The sequence below is a fragment of the Balaenoptera physalus genome, assembly GCF_965194825.1.
Source record: "Balaenoptera physalus genome assembly, chromosome: 8".
Classification (NCBI taxonomy): Eukaryota; Metazoa; Chordata; class Mammalia; order Artiodactyla; family Balaenopteridae; genus Balaenoptera; species Balaenoptera physalus.
The window spans coordinates 110,499,319-110,526,521 of record NC_138887.1 but is presented as its reverse complement, the minus strand read 5'-3'; the positions used below and the strand labels follow the sequence as shown (position 1 = coordinate 110,526,521).

At 46.1% G+C, this 27,203-nt stretch overlaps 1 protein-coding gene across 5 annotated transcripts in view; it reads left to right on the top strand.

Annotated features, from left to right (window-relative positions):
• Window positions 1-23,145, top strand: part of DENND2A (DENN domain containing 2A) — a 122,359-nt gene extending 99,214 nt beyond the window's left edge. For 3 of the 5 annotated variants that reach the window (XM_082472876.1, XM_082472873.1, XM_082472874.1), the window contains one exon: window positions 100-1,676. In XM_082472876.1, the coding sequence (XP_082329002.1) occupies window positions 100-131 (32 nt within the window). In that variant the 3' untranslated portion in view covers window positions 132-1,676. Of the gene's footprint in view, window positions 1-99; window positions 4,287-18,744 lie in introns of those variants that run through there. The other 2 variants (XM_082472872.1, XM_082472875.1) reach the window with 2 other exon arrangements.
• Window positions 23,146-27,203: the final 4,058 nt, after the last annotated feature.

Sequence of the window (27,203 nt, the reverse complement as noted above, 5' to 3'; positions counted from 1 at the left end):
GAGGCCACAGCTGTCCGCACTGCCTCTGGGATGAAAAGGGCAGGATTTAACTCAGCCCCTTTGTCTGCCTGGTGAAATGTTCTCGCTTTCTTTTTTTAGGCAATAAAATGAAGTTTCTCCACAAGAAATAGCCCTCAATCCAGCCTCCAGGGAGAACTTTTCCTAGGGCAACCACGTGTTTTAAAAACAGTCCTGGTGGTCTTTCTGAAATGTTGGGTCCTTGGTTGTCCCAGGGGCTGGGTTAAAGGCCGGCGTGGTTTCCGGCCACCCCTGGGCTCTCCCCAGGACCTGGGACCCCCGAGCCACCGGAAGGTGCCGCTTCTTTAGAACAGCACTGGAAATGGGACCTGAGACCAGGCACGTTCAAACGGATTGTTTTGGTTGTTGGTTTTGGGTTTTTTAAATGTTTTTTATGTTAGATATTAAAAAAAAAAAAAAGAAAAGTGTTTGGGTTTTCCTTTTATTATGCCAAGGCTAAGACAGCTGTCCTGCCCTGTGTCATCTCTCCCTGGTTCATCCTGCCTGGCAGTTGCGCTCTGGAGCCAAGAGGAGGCGATGGGAAGGAGCGGCCCCCAGGTGCTCCTCTGGGCAGAACCGGGGACCGGTGCAGGGGTGAAGGGGGGAGCACTGTGGGGACGCCTACAGACACTACAGACACCACACCACAGGTGTCGGGACAGGAGTCCTCTTGGGGAAAGGGCTGGCAGGTAGCGGAGTGGGGTCAAATCTGTGCTGAAAAGGAAGAAAGCGAACAGTAAAAGGGTTTTGTTTCCTGGGATGAGCTGCGCTTTCAGCTGGCTGGTGATGCCACCTGGCGGCCGAGGCCACTTGCTGTCATGCCACTGACTCCTCTGGTCCCAAATGGACCTGACTTTTCTGGACGGCCTCTTTCGTCTTAGAAGCCATAGAGCCGTCCCCTGCCCGAGCAGCCCATGACTTTTAGAGGTACACACAAAAAGAGGAAATCTCCTTGTAAGATCTGTTAATAAAATATTCTTAGGGTCCTAAAGTTTATGGTGCTGCCTAGAGCCCATCTTAAAACATGTGAGCCACTGCTTTGAGCCCTTTCCTATTTATACTGTATGAAATTTTCCCATCTCAGCGTAGGGACCCAGAGCAGCGTACGTGAACTAGTGCATGTGCAGGATGAATGCAGGGACTTTTGTTGTTGATGTTATCAAGGAGCATCAAAACTTTGGGGACAGCCTCCTCAGACTTGTGCGGCCAGAGGGGAAGAAGCAGGGGGTGCAGGAGAAGGCTGCATTCCAGGGGGCGCTGTCCTGCAAGGCCTGCAGTCGGCAGCACAGGCACGTTCTCAAAGCAGGCCTCGGGGCCACCCCGCGGCCAACCCACTGCCTGCACATCCCACTGGTGGATTCCCTCTGGGGGGCACCAGGAACCCTGCAAAAACACACGAAAGGGATGTGCTCTGACCTTGGCAATGGCCCAGGGGCCTGTGCTGCCTGGCAGAGGTTTTGTTTGTTTGTTTGTTTTTAATTTTTTGGCTGCGTTGGGTCTTCGTTGCTGCGCGCGGGCTTTCTCTAGCTGCGGTGAGCGGGGGCTACTCTTCGTTGCGGTGCGCGGGCTTCTCATTGCGGTGGCTTCTCTTGTTGCAGAGCACGGGCTCTAGGCTCGCGGGCTTCAGTAGTTGTGGTGCACAGGCTTCAGTAGTTGTGGCTCACGGGCTCTAGAGCGCAGGCTCAGTAGTTGTGGCTCGCGGGCTGTAGAGCACAGGCTCAGTAGTTGTGGCGCACGGGCTTAGTTGCTCCATGGCATGTGGGATCTTCCCAGACCGGGAATCGAACCCGTGTCCCCTGCATTGGCAGGCGGTTTCTTAACCACTGCACCACCAGGGAAGTCCCCTGGCAGAGGTTCTTGACCTTTAGGGAGTTGGGAGCAAGGGGTCTTCTGAGGAAAAATAAGAACAAGAGGTAAATAAGGAGAGGTTGACCTCTCATTCTACATTAGGGGTTCTTAACTAAAGTCATGGACCCCCCAAATTGTATCTGAGATTTGGTGTGTCCATTCGTGTTTGGGGAGAGAGGATCCATAGTTTACATCAGATTCTCAGAGGGGTCCAAGGCCCCCCAGAAGGGTAAGAATGAGACTATGCATAACAATTAACCTGGGTAGATATGTGTGGTTGGGGGTTGGGGGAAGACTGAAAGAGAATCTCTGAGTGTTTGGACTCAGGAATTTGTAACTAACAAGCTCCTCAGATTAGTTAACTCTATTAATACCAATATTCTGCCCAGAGATGATCACTTTTAATATTTTATAATCTACCTTCTTTTCTAACTTATTTCATATTATATTGTTTACACCTCCAAGTGAATAAATATACATCTTTTCAACACCTCTAATGGTCACATAATATTCTATTTTATAGATATACTAAAAGTTATTTTACCAATCCTCTCATGCATGCAATGTATTTCCAATTTTTAATATCATAAGGAGCATTGAGAAAAGCATCTTTGTAAAAGTATCTTAGTACAGGGACTTCCCTGGCAGTCCAATGGTTAGGACTCTGTGCTTCCACTGCAGGGGGGCATGGGTTCAATCCCTGGTTGTGGAACTAAGATCCTACAAGCCACGCAACGTAGCCAAAAAAAAAAGTATCTTAGTCCATTTGCCCTATTTTCATTTTCATTTTTGCTTGAAGTAAAATATACATACAGAAAAGTGCACAGATTATGAAATATACACAGCCTGACAAACTTTCACAAATGATCACATCTGTGTAACCAGCACCCATATCAAGAAGCAGAACATCATCGGACACGGTTCAACTTCCCAACATCCCTCCCATCCTACTCTAAGTTGAAACTAAATCAACTAACAAATTGTCTACATTTTGCAAAGTGGTAAATTGGGCTGGGGAGGATCAGAGACAAAAGAAAAAAGTAGGTTTGTGATCCCTGCTCACAGTCTAGGGTAGATCTGGGTGGATAACAGTATTTGGGTTCAGAAACAGAGCATGGCCATAAAGCATGGGTGTGTTAGACCAGATCACGACCACTCAACCTTTGTGTCTTGCCTCACACCAACCATCTGTCCAAGAACCAAGTCCTCTAATTGCAGTAAAACTCATACATTTTCCATAAAGAGTATGTGTTTAGAAGCATTCCATTACTGTGTTTCAATTCATGGTCAATTACCTGGCCATGAAAAGCAGTTGGAGCAGGCTTGTTGGGTGGATTTTATTGCTATGGAATATCGGAGACACTGGTGGGCAAGGGAAGGGCTGAGTGGGAGCAGGTGCAGCTGGCATGTCTTGGGAAGAGGCCGGAGATAGCAAATCTGAGCGAGAAGGCAGCTGTCACCACTGCTGAGACGAGGGAGAATGATTTCTTAGAAATTATCACACAAACCTCTTCTCACTCAGACCAAGAATAACAATAAGATCTGCCATTTATTGAGCACTTCTTTTTGCCCATTACTATGCTGAGTTCATCACATGTGTTATTTGATCACTAGAATGTAAGCCCCATGAGGGCAGGGACTATGTCCGTCACGTTCACTGCTGAATTCCCAGAGCCTAAAACCAGCGCCTGGCACAGAGTTGTCTCTCAGTAAATGTTTGCTGACCAAAGAAACAATTCCCACAACAGTACTAAAAGTGGTACTCGGATGCTAACGCACACATATGGAATCTAAAAACACGGTACTGATGAACCTAGTGGCAGGGCAGGAATAAAGACGCAGACGTAGAGAATGGACTTGAGGACACGGGGAGGGGAAGGGTAAGCTGGGACGAAGTGAGAGAGTGGCATGGACATATATACCCTACCAAATGTAAAATAGATAGTGGGAAGCAGCCTGTAAAATAGATAGTGGGAAGCAGCCGCATAGCACAGGGAGATCAGCTCGGTGCTTTGTGACCACCTAGAGGGGTGGGATAGGGAGGGTGGGAGGGAGATGCAAGAGGGAGGGGATATGGGGATATATGTATATGTATAGCTGACTCATTTTGTTGTACAGCAGAAACTAACACATTGTAAAGCAATTATACTCCAATAAAGATATAAAAAATAAATAAAAATAAAATATATGGATAAAAAATTTAAAAATATAAAAAATAAAACTGGTACTATACTGTCTCTGTCGCAGGCAGCAAGCTCAGTAGAGATGGATGCACACCCCACAAAGCCAAAGGAGTACTTCATCAAGGGGAGGCAGCCTGCTACTGACCGTAACAGCCATTCCTGGCATCTCAGATAGCTTGTTTTCAGCACAAGCACCAAGCTCCTAGGAGACCACATTAATAATCAGAAGGTTGCTTGGTGAGTAGGAAGTCAGAGCAAAGGGTGTTGGAGAGTCTGGAGGGACGTCTCCCCAGGAGGGGAGGGGAGCCCAACAGACTTTCCCATCTCACAGAGGGTCTGTTTCCCTGGGCAGTGTTCCATCTGCCCTGCCCTGCTGACTCCTTGATCCTTGGCACTTCCCCTGCCCCCGCCCCCTGCCCTCCATTTCTTTTTTTTTTTCCTCTTTATTTTATTGGGGGGAAATTCACATAACATAAAAGTCCATTCATCCATCGATGGACACTGGGGTTGTTTCCACCTTTTGGCTATTGTGAATAGTGCTGCAACAAATATGTGTATGCATGTATTTAAGGACCTGTTTTCAATTCCTTTGGGTGTATACCTAGGAGTGGATGGCTGAGTCATATGGTAATTACTACATTTACCTTTTCGAGGAGCCATCAAACTGTTTTCCACAGAAGCTGCACCATTTTATACTCCTGCCCACAATGTAAGAGGGATGCCCCCTTTCCTATGCTCCCTTCCTTTCTTCAGAGAGATTCCAGCTTCCTTAGGTATATCCATCACCTTACAGCCGCACCTCTCAAAGAAGCCCCATGTTTCTCAGGGGTGATTGGTATCACCTGCATCAAATCTGCCTGGGATACTAGTTTAAAATAAGATGCCTGGGATCCACCTTGACTTATCTGGGGCTAAGGCCCTAGAAGCCTTGATTGGTTGGGAGTTCCCCAGATATCTTCAAATATGTACAGGTCTCTGTCTTAAGTGACTCACTTCTTCAGGTGACCCATCTCCTCCCTTTTATGCAAATTCTCCCTTGAGTTTCACTGACAGAGAGTAATCTTAGCGCCAAGTTTTGGAAGTAAGACTTTTGCACGCATGGCCTGAGTTCAGCATTACATAAGAGCTTCTAAAGTGCTTTAGAGAATAAAAACATTGATGAAAGCTTGCAAGAGCCCACAGACTTGGTGAATTCAGGTTTGTGTGTTTTTTAAAAAAAGGTCCCATTACTCTAGTTACCTTGCCTAGGCTTAAAAGCCAACCCAAGGCAGGACAGGTTAGGTTCCCAAAAATCCTGCGGAGAGATCGCTGTGGGAGTGAACTCAGAGGAGGGCAAGGTGGGCCGGAGCTGGAGGCTCGGCTCAGACTTCAGGGGGGGCTTGATGTGAGCTGAGTTCAGAGCCTGACTTGGGTGTTTGGGAGGGGCTGAAACAGGTAGAGGAGGAAGAGGAGATTCCTGGCTGAGCAAAGGTTAGTAAGAAAAGCAGAAGGCAGGTGAGAGGGGCCACTTAACTGCTGGCACCTGTGAAGGCCAATTAACTTCACTCCCTGGCTTCTCCAGTGACCACACCTCGCCCCTACCCAGCTCCTGCATGGGGTTCAGCTGCCAGCCTGCAACTGCCTTCAGGCTACAATAAACAGAGGCCTGGAGCCAGTTTCCCTGACAATGGGCCAAGGAGCCGTCTCACCTTTGATCAGCGCTGGGCTCCCTACCTGCCCCTCTTACTCTCCTCTGCCTACAGCCGTCACCCCTCCCCATCCCAACCCTAATCCTAAGAGCCCACGGTGAAGTCCTGCTACTGAACCTCACCACAGGCTGTCCTCCTTACACAAAGCTCATCCCTTATCCCCCCAGGCGGAATGCGGGCTGAGTTGTTTTTCTGGCAGATTCATGTGGACCCACCCTTAACTCTCGCCAGGCCCCTGGACAGGTGTGAAAGGGCTTATCCAGCGGCACTGTGGGTGGCAGCCGGACCTGACCAGCTGGGAGGCGGCAGGCCAAGAGGCCAGCAGAGCGGCAGGGCCTGGCTGGCGGGCAACTAGCCTAGCAGACCGGAGCCGCGCTGCCTTCCGCTCGGGTCCCGGGGCCGAGGCCGCTTTTCTCCCTTCCCCGCCCTCGTTTATCCCTGGCCTGGTTGATCTGGGAAGCTCTGGGCAGAAACTGAGGTGGCACAGCAGCCCTGCCAAGGCCAAGCCAGGGTCAGCCGTGCTAGGGTGATTCACAGGGTGAGGGGGTCAGTGCCTACCCAGCGGCATGGGGTCCACTGGCTCCACGTCCTTGGTTCCCACCAGCCAGACGACCCCTCGAGGCTAGTCAAGCCCTGCTCTGTGCGGAGATGGGGCTGTGGAAGTAGAGAGATGCCGAAAGCTGGCCCCTATCTCGAGATGGGGGCATTTGCCCTCTGGGGGATATGTAGGGCCAGGGCCCTGCTACACCAGGGGGACAGTCACACTGTCCTGCACTTTCCAGCCACGTCAAAATATTGCTCTTTAAAAAACAAAAACCAGGTGATGGGTGCACAACAATGTGAATGTACTTAGTGCCACTGAACTGTAAACTTAAAAATGGTTAAATTGGCAAATTTTATGTCGTGTGCCTAATGCCATAAAAAACAAACAAACAAAAAACCATAGGAGTAATGTTGCAATGCATTTATATTCTGTGCAATTATATCAACCTTGGGCATATATCATTCACACATGTATTTCTACAGGATAAATGCCAACTTCTTGCTCTATGCCATTGTTTTCTTCCATTCCACAGGTATTTATCCTAAGAGCACTTCCTACTAAGGCTACTTGGTAAAGTTATATATATTCCTCTTAATACTTTGGGCTCTTACTGTTGCAGGACTGGTCCAGGAAACTGTGAAGGAGCTCTTTAATGCCTTCCTCAGAGGTTTGGGGATGACAAATGGAGCCTTAGGACAAAGCAATGTGCGTTGTGGTTGGCCTGACAGAATTTTGCTAAAACTTGGTCTTTCCTCTCTCCTCTCCTTTCTCTAAGTCAGCCCCTCCTCCTTCCTTTCTCAGCCCCAGAGCTCAATCTTCCCTCCGGCCCCTGAGATAAGCTCCCGCAGAGAAAGGCTGTGGTGATAACCGTTTAGGGAGTCACCCCTGCAAGGCATTTCCGGTTCAACTGCTGACTCTTGAGCTGTAGCCCCAAAAGTGTGGATTGCAGCGCTAAGACCGGCGCTTAGGGGAGGTATCATTTGGGTGGGGCCTGTCCTGAATGTTACCCCTGGACTTGCCGTCCCACCCCTGTCTCCACTGTGCCTGCCCAGCCAAGCAGCTTCCCTAGCACCCAAGCCCGCCCACGTCTGAGGCAACACAACTTGCCTGGGCGCCCCCTACAGACACTGATGACCTTCAGGGGAGCACTGAAACCTTCTCGCTTTCAGCCAGGTGTGGGAAAGGATCGGAGCCCTCCTGAAACCCTGCTCCTCCACTGCGACACCGCCCAAGCTGCTGCCCACAGCAGCTGAGAAGAGGTGAGATCTTTCTGAAGTGATTAGAACATTCTGGAATTAGTGGTGATGGTTACACAACTTTCTGACTATACTAAAAACCACCGGATTGCACACTTTAAAAGGGTGAACTTCTGTAGTATGTGAATTATATTTCAATTAAAATAAAAGACAAGAGACTTCCCTGGTGATCCAGTGGCTAAGACTCCATGCTCCCAATGCAGGGGACCCAGGTTCAATCCCTGGTCAGGGGACTAGATCCCACATGCCACCACTAAAAGTTCACATGCCACAACGAAGGATCCCGCATGCCACAACTAAGACCTGGCACAGCCAAATAAATAAATAAATATTTTTAAAAAATAAAATAAAAGACGAGGCGGGAGGGGACTTCCCTGGTGGCGCAGTGGTTAAGAATCCGCCTGCCAGTGCAGGGGACACGGGTTTGAGCCCTGGTCCAGGAAGATCCCACATGCCGTGGAGCAACTAAGCCCGTGCGCCACAACTACTGAGCCTGTGCTCTAGAGCCCGCAAGCCTAGAGCCCGTGCTCCTCAACAAGAGAAGCCACCGCAGTGAGAAGCCCACGCACCGCAACGAAGACCCAATGCAGCCAAAAATAAATAAATGTTCCTTTAAAAAACCAAAAAAGACAAGGGGGACTTCCCTGACTGTCCAGTGGTTAGGACTCCATATTTCCAATGCAGGGGCTGTGGATTTGATCCCTGGTCGGGGAACTAACATCCCACATGCTGCATGGCCAAAAATAAAAATAAAAGACAAGACCAGCCATTGGGGGACAAGGGGAGCAAGCTTGGTGTATGGGACAAGCTGAGCCTGTAGCTGCCCCAGGTCATGGGAGAGTAGAAGCAGCACCCACACCCCAGCATCAGGAGAGAGAAAACCCCCGTCTTGGTTTATGGCTCTGGGCGTGCAGGGGCCACTGTCACAGCAACCCCTGTGACCAATAATCTAACTACCACAGAGGTGCGCTTACAGTTTCCTCATAATTGTTAAAGACTCTGCTCGTTAAAGAAGTGTATTTTGGGGATTCCCTAGCGGTCCAGTGGGGGTGACCCGGTTCAATCCCCTCGTCAGGGAACTAAGATCCTGCAAGCTGCCAAGCTGCCAATCTGGGCTACGCGGCCAAAAAAAAAAAAAAAAAAAAGCATATTTTCACCGCAACAGCTGATATCATCATCTCAACTGACCCTTCACTCCGTGCTTTACTGCGTGTTCTGTACACACAACTCCCAGCAGTATCTCCCTGGCTGTTCCTCCTCCCAGAGACTCATCAACTGGCTATAGGTAGACTTCAAATATTTCACTGATCTTGACCTTGCGTCCAGCCCTGAAATAAAACGTGAAACAGCTCGAACATTCTGTACCGGCCCACACCCGCCACTTCCACAGGCCCCTCGCCATCCCCACACAGGGACTTTTTTTTTTTAATAATTAATTTATTTTTAGTACTTATTTATTTATTTTTGGCTGCGTTGGGTCTTCATTGCTGCGCACGGGCTTTCTCTAGTTGCGGCAAGTGGGGGCTACTCTTCGTTGCGGTGCGTGGGCTTCTCATTGTGGTGGCTTCTCTTTTTTTTTTTTTTTTATTCTTATTTTTTTGGCTGTGTTGGGTCTTCGTTGCTGCGCACGAGCTTCCTCTAGTTGCGGCGAGCGGGAGCTACTCTTTGTTGCGGTGCGTGGGATTCTCATTGCAGTGGCTTCTCTTGTTGGGGAGCACGGGCTCTAGGTGCGCGGGCTTCAGTAGTTGTGGCACGTGGGCTTCAGTAGTTGTGGCTTGCAGGCTCTAGAGCACAGGCTCAGTAGGTGTGGCTCATAGGCTTATTTGCTCCACAGCATGTGGGATCTTCCTGGACTAGGGCTCAAACCCTTGTCCCCTGCATTGGCAGGCGGATTCTTAACCACTGTGCCTGTGGTGGCTTCTCTTGTTGTGGAGCACAGGCTCTAGGTGCACGGGCTTCAGTAGTTGTGGCACACGGGCTCAGTAGTTGTGACTCGCAGGCTCAGTAGTTGTGGCTCGTAGGCTCTGGAGCTGTGGCACACGGGCTTAGTTGCTCCGCGGCATGTGGGATCTTCCCGGACCAGGGCTCGAACCCATGTCCCCTGCATTGGCAGGCGGATTCTTAACCACTGGACCACCAGGGAAGTCCCCCAACACAAGGATTTTTTTTTTTTTTTTCAACACAAGGATTTTATTGCCAGTCTCACAGCAGTAGACAGTGGACAGTGCCCTCTACAAAGGAGACCAGGGATTCTTCTGAAAGAGGAATGAGAAAGCTGTAGTGTTTTTGGCAGTTTTTCCCAGTTCAAACACATGCTAACCCATCTGTGGCTGAGGAAGGGCATTTTAAAAAAAATTTATTTTATTGAAATATAGTTGATTTACAGTGTTGTGTTAATTTCTACTGTACAGCAAAGTGATTCAGTTATACATATATATACATTGTTTTTCATATTCTTTTCCATTATGATTTATCACAGGATATTGAATACAGTTCCCTGTGCTATACAGTAGGAACTTGTGTTTATCCTTTCTATATATAATAGTTTGCACCTGCTAATCTCAAACTCCCAATCCATTCCTCCCCTCCCACCCTCCCCCTTGGCAACCACAAGTCTGTTCTCTATGTCTATGAGTCTGTTTCTGTTTTTTTAGATAGGTTCATTTGTGTCATATTTTAGATTCCACATATAAGTGATATTGTATGGTATTTGTCTTTCTTTTTCTGACTTACTTCACTTACTTAGTATGATAATCTCTAAGTTCATCCATGTTGCTGCAGATGGCATTATTTCATTCTTTTTTATGGCTGAGTAATAGTCCATTATATATATACTACATCTTCTTTATCCATTCATCTGTCAATGGACATGTAGTAGTTGTGGCTGAGCCCACGTGCCACATGTCTTGGCTATTGTAAATAGTGCTGCTGTGAACACTGGGGTGCATGTATCTTTTTGAATTGTAGTTTTGTCTGGATATATGCCCCAGGAGTGGGATTGCAGGATCATATGGCAACTCTATTTTTAGTTTTTTGAAGAACCTCCATACTGTTTTCCATAGTGGCTGCACCAATTTACATGGGAAAGGGCATGTTGGGTGCTTTTGCATTGTATTGGAAAAGGAAGATCAGGGCCCAAGACAGGAGAGAGAGGCTCCTACTGCCCTTGAAGATCTGCAGGGCCGGGGGTAGGTAGGACAGCGTGCTTGAGGAGGGGGCATGTACTTGGTCTTTTTCTTTCTTTCTTTCTTTCTTTCTTTCTTTCTTTCTTTCTTTCTTTCTTTCTTTCTTTCTTTCTTTCTTTCCTTCTTTCTTTCTTTCTTTTTTTCTTTCTTTCTTTTTCTTTTCTTTCCCTTTTTTTTAGTGCTGAAAGAGCAGTGATTTGTTCTGAAGCAGCTTCAAAGTATCCCTGAATTACACTGTCCTCTGGTACTGGAAAAAGTTGTTTTCCATATGAAAGAAAGAAGAGGGACTTCCCTGGTGGTCCAGTGGTAAAGAATCTGCCTTCCAATGTAGGGGACTCAGGTTCAATCCCTGGTCCGGGAACTAAGATTCCACATGCCACGGGACAACTAGCCCGCGCGCGGCACAACTCCTGAGCCCGTGCACCTCAGCTAGAGAGCCCTCGTGCCACAAACTACAGAGCCCACGTGTTCTGGAGCTCACACTCCACAACTAGAGAAAAGCCCGCGTGCCGCAAATAAGACCTGATGCAGCCAAAAAAAAAAAGAGAGAGAAAAAGAAGAAAATTGGGCCCCCACCTCAGGCCATGCATACAAATTAATTCCAGATATCCAGCAAAGTATGTCAGCTGTCAAAAGTGTGGATTCTGGGCATGGTGTGGGTTCAAATCCTGGCTCCCCTCTCACCAACTGAGGGGCTTGGAGCAAGTTATTTAATGTCTCTGTCTCAGTTTCCTCATCTGTAAAGTGGAAAGAATATTTTATGAGGCTTACTTTTTTTTTTTTTTTTTTTTTTGGCCACGCAGCATGTGGGATCTTAGTTCCCTGACCAGGGATCAAACCCATACCCCCTGCATTGGAAGCACAGAGTCAACCACTGGACCGCCAGGGAAGTACCTATGAGGTTTAAATTAGTTAATATGTTGTGAACTTGGTAACCAACTAACTGCTGGTGAAACAAATCAATGTGTAAAAAGCTAAATCCAACACTTTTATTTCTTATTTATTTTTTATTTTTTTAAAGTTTTGGTCGCACCGTGCAGCTTGTGGGATCTTAGTTCCCAGACTAGGGCTCGAACCTGGGCCCTCAGCAATGAGAGCGTGGAGTCCCAAGCACTGAACCGCCAGGGAATTCCCATAAATCCAACACTTTTAGAAGACAATATGGGGGACTTCCCCTGCGGTCCAGTGGTGAAGACTCCGCCTTCCAATGCAGGGGGAGCAGGTTCTATCCCTGGTCAGAGAACTAAGATCCCACGTGCTGCACGGTGCAGCCAAAAAAAAAAAAAAGACAATATGGGAAAATGCCTATCTGACCTCAAGGTGAGGAAGAAGTTTTTTGACAAGACAAAAAGTGCAAATTATAAAGCAAAAGACTGTAATATAGTAAAAATAAGAACATCATAGAGGGAGAAGGCTGGATAAATCATGGTGTATTCATACAGTGGAACACTACTTACCAAGGAGGAGGCATGGAATGTTGACCCAGACAATGACTTGAATGAACCCCACAGCGTGTGGAGTAAAAAAAGCCAGAAAGAGAATAATACACACGGCATCATTCTCTTCATATGAAAATCCGAAAAAAGGCAAAACTCATCTGTGATAATAAAATTCAGAAAGTGATTGTGGTGCTGGGATGAGAGAATTGACTCAAAGGGAGAAAGAACGGACAATCCGGGGTGGTGGGAATCTTCTATATCTTGATTTGGGTGGTGATCACGTGGGTGTACACAATTGTCAAAATTCACTGAACAACAATTAAGTTCTGTGCATGTTATTTTTTTTATAAATTTATTTATTTTATTTATTTATTCTGTGTATTTTTTTTTAATATAAATTTATTTATTTTTGGCTGTGTTGGGTCTTCGTTACTGCGCGCGGGCTTTCTCTAGTTGAGGAGAGTGGGGGCTACTCTTCCTTGCAGTGTGCGTGCTTCTCATTGTGGTGGCTTCTCTTGTTGCGGAGCACAGGCTCTAGGTGCATGGGCTTCAGTAGTTGTGGCACACGGGCTCAGTAGTTGTGACTCACGGGCTCTAGAGCACAGGCTCAGTAGTCGTGGCGCACGGGCTTAGTTGCTCCGCAGTATGTGGGATCTTCCCAGACCAGGGCTTGAACCTGTGTCCCCTGCATTGGCAGGCAGATTCTTAACCACTGTGCCACCAGGGAAGTCCCTGTGCATATTATTGTCGGTAAATTTATTTCAGTTTTTTAAATGTAATTTAAAAAAAGAAACACGGTGGAAAAATCTTTACTCCATCAAAGGATACCATTTTGTAGAGTAAAAAGATAAGCCACACCTGGGGGAAGATATTTGTAACATATAGAACCAACAAAGGATTAGGACCGAAATATATGTAAATAGCCCCTAGGCTATAAGGGGGCTTATAGCAATAAGAAAAGACAATAAAAAAAGACAAACAATCCAACAGATAAATAGGCAAAAGAAATGTATAGTGGGACTTTCCTGGTGGCACAGTGGTTAAGAATCCGCCTGTCAATGCAGGGAACAAGGGTTCGATACCTGGTACGGGAAGATCCCACGTGCCGCGGAGCAACTAAGCCCGTGTGCCACAACTACTGAACCTGTGCTCTAGAGTCCGTGAGCCACAACTACTGAGCCCACGGACTGCGATTACTGAAGCCTGGGCACTCTAGGGCCTGCATGCTGCAACTACTGAAGCCCGCGCACCTAGAACCCGTGCTCCACAACAAGAGAAGCCACCGCGTTGAGAAGCCCGCGCACCGCAATGAAGAGTAGCCCCCGCTCGCCACAACTAGAGAAAGCCTGCGCACAGCAACGAAGACCCAACGCAACCAAATAAACAAAAAAAAAGATCAATTATACTTAAAAAAAAAAGAAATGTATAGTAATTTCATAGAAGAGGAAGTACAAATGATCTATAAACAGACGAAAGTATTTTCAAATACAATATTGATCAGAAAAATGCACATTGAAACCACTATGTGTTACCATTTCAAACCTCCCACATGATCAAAAATTAAAGTCAGACAATTTTTTAAATTGAAATATAACTCACTTCACATATCGTAACATTTACCCTTTTCAAGTGCAGAGTTTGGTGGTTTTTAGCACAGTCACAAAGTTGTGCAACTATAACCACTGTTTAACTCCAGAACACTTTCATCACTGGAGAAAGATTACATCTTTTTTTTTTTTTAAACATCGGCTATGTCTTATTTATTTATTTATGGCTGTGTTGGGTCTTCGTTTCTGTGCGAGGCCTTTCTCCAGTTGCGGCAAGCGGGGGCCACTCTTCATCGCGGTGCGCGGGCCTCTCACTATCACGGCCTCTCCCGTTGCAGAGCACAGGCTCCAGACGCGCAGGCTCAGTAATTGTGGCTCACGGGCCCAGTTGCTCTGCAGCATGTGGGATCCTCCCAGACCAGGGCTCGAACCGGCGTCCCCCGCATTGGCACGCGGACTCTCAACCACTGCGCCACCAGGGAAGCCCCCGATTACATCTTTTTAAAACTGCTGTGGGCAGCGGCTTTGGCCTCGGCCTGGAGTAGGAAGAGCAGGGGCTTGGGAGCATTCGGTTCCTGCTGGATATACAGTTTAAAATGTAGGAATCTGGAGCGACAGGATATGACAGAAGTAAATAGTATAGCCACTGGAAAACTGACATTACCAAGTAAAGCAATTGATTACCAATGACCCAGTAATTCCACTCCTAAGCATACACCCAACAAAATGCTTGCCTATGTGTATCAAAAGACATGTACAGGAATATTCAGAGCAGCATCATTTGTAATAGCCGAAAACTGGAGGTAATGAAATATTCATCAACAGTAAAATGTGTACATCAGGTGTGGGATAACCATACAATGGAACACTATGCAACAGTGAAAAATCTATAAACTACATCATATGCACCAATATAGGTTAATCTCACAAACATAAGCTAAAGCAGCAAGAAACAGAGGATGTGAGTAAGATTCCACTTAAATAGAATTTTAAAACAGGCAAACCTAATAATGTACTGTTTAGGAATCCGTGTGCAGCTAAAATCAAATGTAAAGAAAACCAAAGGAAAGATTAAAACAGAATTTAGGACAATGGTTTACTCGGGATCAGGATGTGTTATCGAAGAGGCACATGGCGGGGAAGGGGGGAGGGATAAATTGGGAGATTGGGATTGACATATACACACTACTATATATAAAATAGATAGCTAATAAGAACCTACTGTATAGCACAGGGAACTCTACTCAATACTCTGTAATGACCTAGATGGGAAAAGAATCTAAACAAGAGTGGGTATATGTATATGTATAACTGATTCACTTTGCTGTCCAGCAGAAACTAACACAACAGCGTAAATCAACTATACTCCAATAAAAATTAATTAAACAAAAAAAAAAAAAGGAAGAAGAGGCACACAGGGCAGGACTTCTAGGATATGATAATATTCTACTTCGTGATATGGGTGATAGGTGCCTGGGTGTGTTTTGTCGGAGGAAAACTTCCTCTAAGCTCTTAGGGTCTGTGAATTAGACTAACAAAAGACAGACTGTCAGGATAAAATGTACACAATTTTTATCAATATTTATGTGCATGGGAGTTCACAAAAAATAAGTGAAAATCAAAGAAATGGTCGGACTCAAGGGCTCATATACCATTTTAACAAAGGAAACATGGTTTGGGTTTCAAGGGACGATAAACTGTAGAGAAGGGACTAGGAAATATAAGGGGGAAACTAGTGACAGATAAGGGTTATGTTAATAAGAGTTGGTCGTGCAGCCTCATCCCAATGCTGACGCCTCCATCTCTGTAATAAGAGTTGCATTCCTCTTTCTGGTACCTTCACAAGGGAAATATATGTCCTGCTTTTAGGAGGAAAAGGGGCAGAAGGACAGAGAACCCTTCCTGTATCTGTTGATTCTCAATTGCCTTCAGCTCAAAATAATCTTTATTCCAGAATGGCACATTTTGGGGCAGCATAGACTGTTCTCCTTCAGTTCGAACTATGCACGTTGTTTTTACACACTCTTCTGTTTGCATGCATGTGCGTGCACGCGCGTGCACGCACACACACACCAGAAAAGAAAAGCCATCGCCCCCTGAGTGCTGGGGTTTTTTCGTTTTTTTTATTTATTTGGTTGCACCAAGTCTTAGTTGCGACTGGCAGTCTCCTTAGTTGCAGCATGCGTGTGGGATCTAGTTCCCTGGCCAGGGATCGAACCTGGGCCCCCTGCATCGGGAGGGCGGAGCCTTAACCACTGCGCCACCAGGGAAGTCCCACTCCCTGAGTGTTTTGTGTAGGCCCAGCAGATGGACATCTCACTGGCAAACTGATAATGTCCTAGCCTCACCTGGGGGAGAGGAAGAGATAAATTTCAGCCACCGCTCCAGATTCTTACCTGTCCCCTGGGAAGGCCCTGGCACCAAAAGGACAGTGAGGTTTGGGAGAGAGGGAGGCATGGGGCATCCTCACCCAGCTCTGCCTCCGGGTGACTGTGGAACTTGGGGCACATCTCCTCGCCTCCAGCCCTTCCATTTCCCCATCTGTAAAGTAGGTGAAGAGGTCCCTTCTTAATTATTTTTTATTTTTTGGCCGCGCCATGTGGCATGTGGGATGATCTTAGTTCCCCAACCAGAGATCGAACCTGGGCCCCCTGCATTGGAAGCGCGGAGTCTTAACCACTGGACCACCAGGGAGGTCCCTGAAGAGGTCCCTTCTGACCCCAGACTTGACTATCTGCTGGAGCACCTGTGGCCACAACCAGGAAGTGTGGTCTATAAGCCCGGTCAGGGCGGGATCCCAGGGCTTTCAGCTGATGGGGCCACTGGGCAGATGCAAGAGGGAGGGAGGAGCTGGAGGCCTTGGCAGGACAGGTGGGGTGTGAGGAGGGGAGGAAACACACTGAGCTAGAGCCCAGTGTATCCCATGCAGCTAACAGCTGAGCTGATCTTAAAGTCAGGGCATGCCTCAGCCAGTCTTAGCAGCTATTTATAGCTCATACACCTCCTTATTTGGTAGCTGCCTGCAGTGCCCGGTACTGGATCCCCTTTCCAGTGATGTCTGCCTTCCTGATGAGCACACCGGGCTCCTGGTGCAGCTCTGACTCACGCAGGGCTTCACACAGAACAGGCACTCGACTGTGTGTGTGTTGTCTGTTCTAAATACTCCTAAACCCATTCATATTTTTGAAATTTCTAATTGTGTTAAATTACACATAATATAATATCGGCCACCTTAAGCATTCCTGAGTGTAGAGTTCGCAGTGGTGAGCACGTTCATATTGTTGTGCAGCCAGAATGACATCCTTCATCTCCACAAACTTTTCACCATCCCCAACTGAAAATTGGTACCCATTCTCCCAGTTCCCCGCTTCTCCCCTCCCCTGGCCCCGACAACCTCTATTCTACTTTCTGTCTCTATGAATTTGACTAGTTTAGGTACCTCATATAAGCAGAATCGTGCAGTATTTGTCCTTTTGTGACTGGCTCATTTCACTTAGCATAATGTCCTCAAGGTTCATCCACGTTGGAGATGTGTCAGAATTTCATTCTGTTTTAAGGCTGAATCATATTCATTCCATCGTATTAGTTCCCAGACCAGGGATCAAACCCATGCCCCCTGCAGTGGACATGCGGAGCCCTAACCACTGGACCACCAGGGAACGTAAAACATGTTTTGTTTTATCCATTCATCTGTCGATGGACACTTGGATCACACCACACATTTTTACGTTTCAAATGCAGTGTTGGAACCAGAATCCCCATTGCCAGAGTATAATCAAATGGAATCGGCCAGCTTTCTATTCATTTTTTATTTTTAAATTTTATTTATTTATTTATTTTTGGATGCATTGGGTCTTCATTGCTGCTCGCGGGCTTTCTCTAGCAGTGGCAAGCAGGGGCTGCTCTTCATTGCGGTGCGCAGGCTTCTCACTGCAGTGGCTTCTCTTGTTGCGGAGCAAGGGCTCTAGAGCGCAGGCTCAGTAATTGTGGCATTTGGGCTCAGTAGTTGTGGCTTGCGGGCTCTAGAGCGCAGGCTCAGTAGTTGTGGTGCACAGGCTTAGTTGATCCTTAGTTGCGGGATCTTCCCAGACCAGGGCTCGAACCCGTGTCCCCTGCATTGGCAGGCAGACTCTCAACCACTGTGCCACCAGGGAAGCCCCTGGCAAGTGGATTCTTAACCACTGCACCAACAGGGAAGTCTCAGCTTTCTATTTAAAGCCTGAAGCCTTTCATTGATTTAGGGCAGGATCTGATGACCAAGAAAGATTTTATGACAAATGGCATTTTCTCGGGGGGTCCTGGGTTCACAGGACAATTGTCCCTGAAACCCCTACTGGACTGAGAATTCCAAAGAGGACATATAGGTTGTGGTCAGAGAATGGGCTATAAGAGCAGTGGCTGGAGGTAGAGCAGTTAGGGGGGCTGAAAAGGCTTGGGTATAAGCAGTAGAGAAGGTATCTGGGATTTTTTTTTTAAGTTGGAGATATATATATATGTATATATTTATTGAAGTCTAGTTGATTTACAATGTTGTGTTAGTTTCAGGTGTACAGCAAAGTGATTCAGTTATACATACATGTATATCTAGTTTTTCTTCAGATTCTTTTCCCTTATAGGTTATTACAAAATAATAAATACAGTTCCCTGTGCTATATAGTAGGTCCTTGTTGGTTATCTATTTTATATATAGTAGGGATTTTTTTTTTTTAAGGTAGGAAATGGCCCCTGAGGGTGAGTGCATGGAAAACTGGAGTCAGGGTGGTCCCCGTGGATTTGATTTGATTTGCTTTGTTTATTTATTTTTTTGGCCATGCTGCGTGGCATGTGGGATGTTAGTTCCCCGACCAGGGATCGAACCCACACTCGGAGTCTTAACCACTGGACTACCAGGGAAGTCTCCCCATGGATTTTAAAGACACCCGGCCTGATCTGGCCTGGGGTGGAGAGACTGCAGGGCAGGTGCCAGAGTCCTTGATGAATAGTCAAGACCTATTTCCTTGACTCAGTTAACAGGGTTAATTTGTTTTTCGGAACAGCTTGTGTAGAGAAACCTTGCCTGGGACTCGGAATCATCCCAGTTAGAAGGGTAGGTAACCACGGTGAACCTGGCAGCTCAGGACTCAGAGCTACCTTTCTTCTGCTGCTAGATTGTGATCTGACCACCTGCACTGGCGCCAGGCTTCTGCCCAAGACCTTCCCAGGGCTCCCCACTGCCTGCAGGCCAAGTCCAACCCCTCGCTGTCCTCCCCACCTCACCCAGAGCTGGCTGCAGCCTGCCCTTTCCTGCCGAGGATTTTATGCTTCAACAGTGAATGTAGAACTGCTTCCAGCTTCCCTCCTCCACCATCCGGTCCCTGAGCTCCACGCCTGTGCGTCTGCAGTCTGCAGCAAGGGCACACGGCTGGCTCAGCTCATGTGGCCCCTTCCCTGCTACTCTCAGTCTCAATCAGTCTGGCATAATGGCTGCTTCTCTGACCTCTGACAGCACCTTGCAGATGCCTCTACCACTGCACATTCCCAGTGAAATGTTCTGCTTTGGGGTCTGCTTCCCCTCTTAGCTTCTAAATTCCTTGAGGACAGGTGCTGCTACTTTTCACCTTTGTTTCCCCCATTCATTCACTCATTAGACATATATTTATTGAACTGTAATGATGCACCAGACACTGCTCTAGTTTGAATGAATGCATGTCCTGGGATTGGGCCTTTTTGACATTCATTCATTCATTCATTCATTCATTCTACACATACTGAGTGTGATAGATACTGGAGGTACAACAGTGAACAAAAATAAATACAGTCCCTGCTCTCAAGAGATTTTGGGGGGAAGACCAACATTCAAATAATCGTACACAAACAAACGTAATGTTTCCATCATGACAGGTGTTATGAAGGATGGGGAATTGGAGTGTGAGAGTGGATCAGAGGGGTTGGACTTGGTCAGGAGCCTCGAGAACACTTCCCTAAGAAAGTGATACTTGAGCTGAGGTCTGAAGGTTGGGGAGAGGAGGGAACAGCATTCCAGAGAGGAGGGAACAGCATTCCAGAGAAGGGAACAGCATGTGCAAAGCCTTACATTGGTTAGAAATGCTTTTGGCTTCAAGAAACAAAATCTGACTGCCAGTGGCTAAAACAATTGGGTGTTTGTTTTTTGTTTTTTCTCATACGACAAAAAATACGGAGGTGGTGGCTGCTGGCACTGGGCCAGTTCTTGCACTCTGTCTTTGAGGCTCCTTCTGTTCTCTGCTCTACCATCTTCTGTACTTTACTTCTTGTGCTCAGGCTTGTCCTCTTATCAGCCCAGCTCCAGACATCAGGATGCTTTTCAAAGGCAGGAGGTAGGGAGGACCAAGCAGAAGCCTGACTTATCCAGAAAACCCAGGACATCTTTCCCAGAGGCCTCCCTGCAGCCTTCCCCTCATAGCTCCTTGGTCTATGATCATATGACCATCCCTTGGTGCAAGGGATGCTGGGAAAGCTAGTATTTCACTTCTGTGGTGGGAACGGGCAAGGGAAAGAAGGTTGGGAATAGCTTGGTACCGACACATAGTGGGAGGGAGCAAGGCAAGTTCTAGAAACTTAGTAAAGGGAGCTTTGTAGAGACATTAAAGCTGGATGGGTACGTAGGGGCACTCGTTTGCTAGGGCTGCCATAACAGAGTACCACAGACTAGGCAGCTTAAGCAATGGAAATGTATTGTGTGACAGCTGGGGAGGCTGGAAGTCCCAGGGTTGCTTTCTTCTGAGGCCTCTCTCCTTGACTTGCAGATGAACTGTATCTTCACATCGTCTTTCCTCTTTGCTTATCTGTGTCCTAAGTGCCTCTTCTTATAAGGACACCAGTCACATTAGATTAGGGGCAACCCCAATGACCTTATATAACCTCAGTTACCTCTTTAAAGGCTCTGTCTCCAAATACAGTCACATTCTGAGGTGCTGGGAATTGGGGCTTCAACACAGGAATTTGGGGGAGAGGGGGCCACAGTTCAGTCCATAACAGGGCCAAAATTTGTAAGGCTCTGTAGATCATACCAAGGATTTAATTCTCATTCTAAAAGTAACCAGAGGGACTTCCCTGGTGGTGCAGTGGATAGGACTCCGTGCTTCCAATGCAGGGGCCCCCGGTTCGATCCCACATGAATGCCGCAACTAAGAGTTCACATGCCACACTGGGGAGCCCACATGCCGCGACTAAGGAGCCCGCCCGCCGCAGCTAAGGCCTAGTGCAACCAGATAAGTAACTAAATATATATATATAAATGATGTTTAAAAAATAAATAAAAAAATAATAAAAGTAACCAGAAACTATGAAAAAGTTTTAAGCAAGAGAATGACACAGCATCTTCAGATTTAGATCACTGGCTACAATGCAGAGGATGGACTGGGAAGAGCCAGAGTAGATGCCCACAGACCAATTACCTGGCCACTGAAATAGCCCAGCAAGAAATGATGATATCTTAGCTTAGAGTAGTGGCAGTGGAGATGCAAGAGGGCAAATTTGAGGTAGATTTCAGAAGTGAAAAGGCCAGGACTCGGGCACAGGGGGGCTTTGGGAAGAGGGAGAGGAAGGCATCCATAGCCTCTGGGCCTGGCTGGTGGTCCTGCATGGGAATCAGTGCTCAAGAAGCTGGGCCGCTGCTGTGAGAGGCAGCAAGGAGCTGCAGGCACCGAGCTGAGGTGGGATCAGCGAGGTGAAGGCTCCCCTGCGGGTTGGGGGGCTGGTGGTCTTGTACTGCTCTTCAAGGGTGAGTCCTAGGAGCTCAGATCCCCGTCCTATGAGGACATACAAAGCGAGTATTCTCTGCGCAGCTCTCTGATCAAAGGGCATTAGTTTCATCTGTCAGTCACATGTGCATTTTTATATTTTGGAAGATAGGCACAAGATGCTATGAGATATATACTTGATAATGTGGGGACCCACTCAGGACCCCAGAGTTGATATCAAGATGATTTTAAGCTGAAGACATTTAAGATTCAACAGATGCAGAAAAAAAGCTTTTCTGAGTTTTCCTTACCTAACTAAAATCAGCAACTGCTAGGAAATGAGGATACCATAAATCCCCTGACTGGCCCTCAAGAAGGCAGAACTACCATGCATACCTGTGTAGACAATCATTATCACAAACCTTCTTATCTCTCACCCGTTCTAAAAACCCACTGGGCTTCCCTAAAGAAATCTATTGGGTTTTTCCCATAGAAGCCTTCTCTCTCCCTCCCTTTTCCCTACTAAGTTAGGTGTATAAGCCTTTAATTTTAACCATTTAAGAAGCCAGCTACTTCTTTCACTGGCTATTCTTATGCATATGAAACAAACTCTTTTCTCCTGTTAATCTGTCTTTATCAGTTTAATTTGCATGTCCTAGATAATGAACCTAAGAGAGTAGAGAATGTTTTTTTTTCCCCCATGTAATTACCAAATCCAGAATGCATTGCTGTAATCCTTCAGAGCAAAGCTCCCTGCTAAGTGTGAAGCCAGAAGGATAAACAGACAGAAAGCTAGAAGACACTCTGTACCTGTGATTATTTGAGAATGAAAAAGGGGTCTGTGTTGTCCCTACCCTCCACTCACAACATCCTTTGTCTCCTCCCTTCAGGTAGCCACACCTGGATGTGCGCTGCTTCAGTGCAGTTTCACTAGGTTTGATAACTTCTGCTTGGCTGGTAGACTCACATCCAAAGCATGCTGTGAACTGGCGTTAGGAGGAATGTGCTCCTTGGGACCCTGTCTCTCACTCTCTCTTCCCATTTCTCCCCAGCCAGCCTGCCCCATCTCTGGCCACACTCAGCCTGGCTCAATGGGCTCCAGCCACACTGGCATTGGCAGTTCTTGGATTATACCAAGCATGACCCTGTCTCAGCGCTTCTGTACTCGCTGTTCCCTCTGTCCTGTACACTATTCCCTTAGATTTTCAACTGGCTTATTCTTGCCAATCCTTTAAGTGTCTGTTCAAATATCATCTTAGAAAAGCCTTTCCTGGACTTCCCTGGTGGCGCAGTGGTTAAGAATCGGCCTGCCAATGGAGGAGACATGGGTTCGAGCCCTGGTCCGGGAAGATCCCACACGCCGCGGAGCAACTAAGCCCGTGGGCCACAACTCCTGAGCCTGCGCCCCTAGAGCCCATGCTCTGCAACAAGAGAAACCACCGCAATGAGAAGCCCGCATAACGCAACGAAGTGTAGCCCCCGCTTGCCGCAACTAGAGAAAGCCCGTGCAGCAGCGAAGGCCCAACGCAGCCAAAAATAAATAAATAAATTTATTAAAAAAAAAAAAAGAAAGAAAAGAAAAGCCTTCCCTGATGACCCTATCTAAATGAATGAATAAGTGAATACATTCACTGATGCCATCATCCTAAGACTGTGGCCCATTTAGACTGTACCCGGAAGAGGCTTTTTCTTAAAAAGACAAACAGACAAAAAAAATTCTGTTTTTTAACCAAATAAGGCTAAGGAATTCTTTTTTTTTTTTAATTGATTTACAATATCGTGTGAGTTTCAGGTGTACAGCACAGCTATTTACATATATATACACACACATATATATATTCTCTTTTAGATTCTTTTCCTTTATAGATTATTATGTAATATTGAGTATAGTTCCCTGTGCTATACAGTAGGCCCTTGTTGGTTATCTATTTTATACATAGTAGTGTGTATCTGTTAATCCCAGCCTAGGGAATTCTTAAATTCATTCTCAGCACCCATTTCTTAGTCTGGACTCAAGAAGTCTTTTGAAATAGATAATTCCTATGGAGATTAGGCTGCCCTTTCCAGCCTCTCTTTCCTAGAAAGCTTGGTTTCACTAGGGCAGAAGAGGGAGTAGCATTTACTCTAATGGCTAAAACACATACACATACACACACACACACACACCCTAGAAAGTAAAGGTTAAAGCAGATAAGAGTTTTCTAACTTCTTGGTACTTTAAATGCTTACTTTTCTCAAATCTAGTTGATCTTTTTCCCACCCACCCCTAGGGCTGTACCCAGGCCTTTTTGTACTTTTGGAGATTACAGCTCACACTCCTAGCAAGGGCAAGAATGGAAACTGGAAACATTATTAGCATTTTTTGCTCCCTGCTTAAAAGAAAGCCCTCAAACTGCAAAAGCTATCTGGCCTGCACAAAGGCTTGGGGGTGTGGGAGTGCGGGAAGGGCTGAGACACCAGGCCATTTAAAGAGGAGGCACTGAGTTTGCTACAAGTTTTCCTAATTTTTTTCCTAAAACCTTAGCTCCTGTCGTTTAGAGTGGGGGAGGGGAGCTTCTCGCTGGGGTAAGCCAGCACAAACCTAAATTTGCATTCATTCCTACATCTGTCCATTGGTTTATCTATTCATTTGTTTACTCAACAAAGATTTTGGGCCAGGCACTGAGCTAAAGCTGAGAACAAAGGGCTCCAAGCATTCTGTGCAGATTGTGGGAGGGGTAGGGCAAAATGTTTAATGTTAAAAATAAAAATAACAGGATTTTAAAAATTAGACAATCAGATTCTAAATTTCATACGTAAAAGATAAAGTGAGAACTTTTCTGGAAACAAAAAGTAAGATGGCTCTAGCAGATATTATATAACTTCAATAATATACAGCACTGGGATTTAAATAAAGAGAACAGAAAGTTCACAAACAGACTTGAGTATAAGAATTTAATATGGAACTTCCCTGGTGCATAAGCCAAAAAAAATTACAAATTGGACTCCATCAAAGTTAAAAACTTATGCTTTTCAAAAGATACTGTCAAGAGAATAGAAAGACGGGCTTCCCTGGTGGCGCAGTGGTTAAAAATCCTCCTGCCAATTCAGGGGACATGGGTTCGATCCCTGGTCCGGGAAGATCCCACATGCTGCGGAGCAACTAAGCCCGTGAGCCACAACTACTGAAGCCCGCGCGCCCAGAGCCGGTGCTCCGCAACAAGAGAAACCAGCGCAATGAGAAGCCCGCGCACCGCTCTCTGTAACTGAAGAAAGCCCGTGCGCAGCAATGAAGACCCAATGCAACCAAAAATAAATAAATTTCTTAAGAAAAATAAGAAGAAATGAACACTATTAAAGTTTTTGAAAAAAGAATTTAATATGCCATAAAGATGGCATCTCAAGTCAGTGGAGAAAAGATGAACTATTCAATAAATGGTGTTGAGACAACTGGGTAACTATCTGGGAAAAATCAAAGCTCACACCTAACACCTTGTGCCCGGACAAATTACAAAAGGATCATAAATTTAAATGTAGTAAATCAAACCATAAAATTACTAGGAAAAAAACCACACCGGTGAATACTTGAATAACCTTGGGGTTGGGAAGACTTTTATAACTATGATACAAAACCCAGAAAACAGACTGCATTTAAAAAAAGAAATCCACATGGCAAAAATCACAAGGAAAATCAGAACACCAACAACAAACTGAGAAACATATTTGCAGTCCATGAGAAAATGCTAATTTCCCTAATTCCACTTACAAATGATCTACGAGAAAAATGGGCAAAGGTTAGGAATAGACAGAAAAGGAAATAAAGTATCTCTTAAACTTATGAGGATTAAGAGGAATGGCAAATAATTGTAAATGACTCTACTTCCATTTAAAAAGAGAGAGAGAGAGAGAGAGAGAGAGAGAGAGGAATTCCCTGGTGGTCCAGTGCTTAGTGAAACGGGGGTGGGGTTATGGGATCCTGGGCACGGAAGCCTTTTTTTGTCCCCCGTTTCTTGTAGGCAAGACTCCAGCCTCCGTGACCTTTCCCGAGTTCCAGAGGGCAGATTCGAACAGTTGCTAATCAAGGGAGGAGCTGCCGAGAAACCACCTGAGGCAAGATTAAAGGGACCAGAGAAGCTCATCAAGATTAGGAGAGCCTGAGACCCTGCCCACACCCTCATCTTGTCAGTCACCCCACCGTTGAAGTATTGTTAGAAAACTCCTCCTCAAATCCTCTTGGGTTGGGACACACATTTTTTTGAGGCAGGAGCCTTGTGTGTTCCCATTTGTCTGGCAAAGCAATACTGTCCTTTTTCTACTTCACCTAAAACTCCGTCTCCCAGATTCGACCCGGCACCGGTGCGATGGAGGATTCTGGCTAAAGCAATTTAACAGGATTCTTGCTAAAACTGGATGATGCAGAGATGAACACGGAAGTCCAAAAATTGAGGCCTCATTGTAAAGTTCAGGGGAGCCTGAGTAGAGTTTAGTCAAAGAATCTTTGTCATGCCCCCCCCCCCCACCTTTTTTTTTGGCTGCACTGCGCGGCTTGTGGGATCTTAGTTCCCTGATCAGGGATCGAACCCCGGCCCTGGGCAGTGAGAGGCTGGAGTCCTAACCCCTGGAACACCAGGGAAGTCCCTGTCAGGCCCTTTTCTACTTTTAAAAATGTTTAGTCACATGACTGTATTATTATAAAAAAAAATTTATACAAAGCAAAAATTAACACAGTGTCTAATACAAAATAATTCATAAATGGTCGGAGACGATACTTAGCCCGAAGAAGGCAGGGAACCACTGACCTATGTGAAAATACAAAGTGTTTTTACAGGGACCAAATCATTATTTGAAGCCCCTTTGGAAAGAAAATAACAGGAAGATTAATACTGGTGCTTATTGTGTGGACTAGAATTCACACACTAAGGTTTTCAAGGTTGTTCCACAGATTGCAAAGTAGATCTGCTCACAGCAATATAATCCGCAGCGGCTTGGCACGATGCTAGCCTTATCTCTTATACTTTCTTTAATTTTGTAGCACTCAGCACAGACCAACAAGTGGGATTGCGTCTTGTCTGTAGTCTTCCCTTTTACATCAAAAGCTTCCCCTAGGGGAGAGCCTGACTTCCAGTACCGGCTGGGGAAGGAACACTAGCCCCACAGCTACAATTCCTCAAGCTTCAAGCTCTGCTCTGTCACTCATGGGCTGTGTGAACCTGCACAGCATCTCTGCCTGTCTCTTCAACTTCATCTGCTCAGATTTATAGGGGCAAAATAATCTGTGCTTGCTCAACTTCAAAAGCCCGTTGTGAGACTAGAACTAGACAAGGAGTGACAGGCCTTTGAAAAGCATCAAGTATGGTTCTGATGTAGGGTTGCCAGATAAAATATAGGATGCCTAAGTTATATTTGAAGTTCAGACAGACAACGAATGTTTTAAGTATAAGTGTATCCCATGCAATATTTGGGATATACTTACACTAAAACTCGATTTGTTATTTATCTGAAGTTCAAATTTAACTGGGCATGCTGTATTTTCATATGCTAAATCTGGCAACCCTGTTTTAATATCATATAACAACATCAATGGAAACAATAATAAATACTTACCTAGCAGTTACTACACCTAGGGACTGTTCCTTGAGCCTTATATATATTAACTCATTTAATACTTATAAGGAAGGTGTACCACTGGTCTTATTTCACCAGTGAGGAGACTTAGGCAGGAACTTGCCCAATGTCACCTGGCTACTACGTTCAGGCACTAAAGTCTGCTCATGATTCCTATGTAACCTGGCTGTTTGGGTAGCACGGGTCCAGCA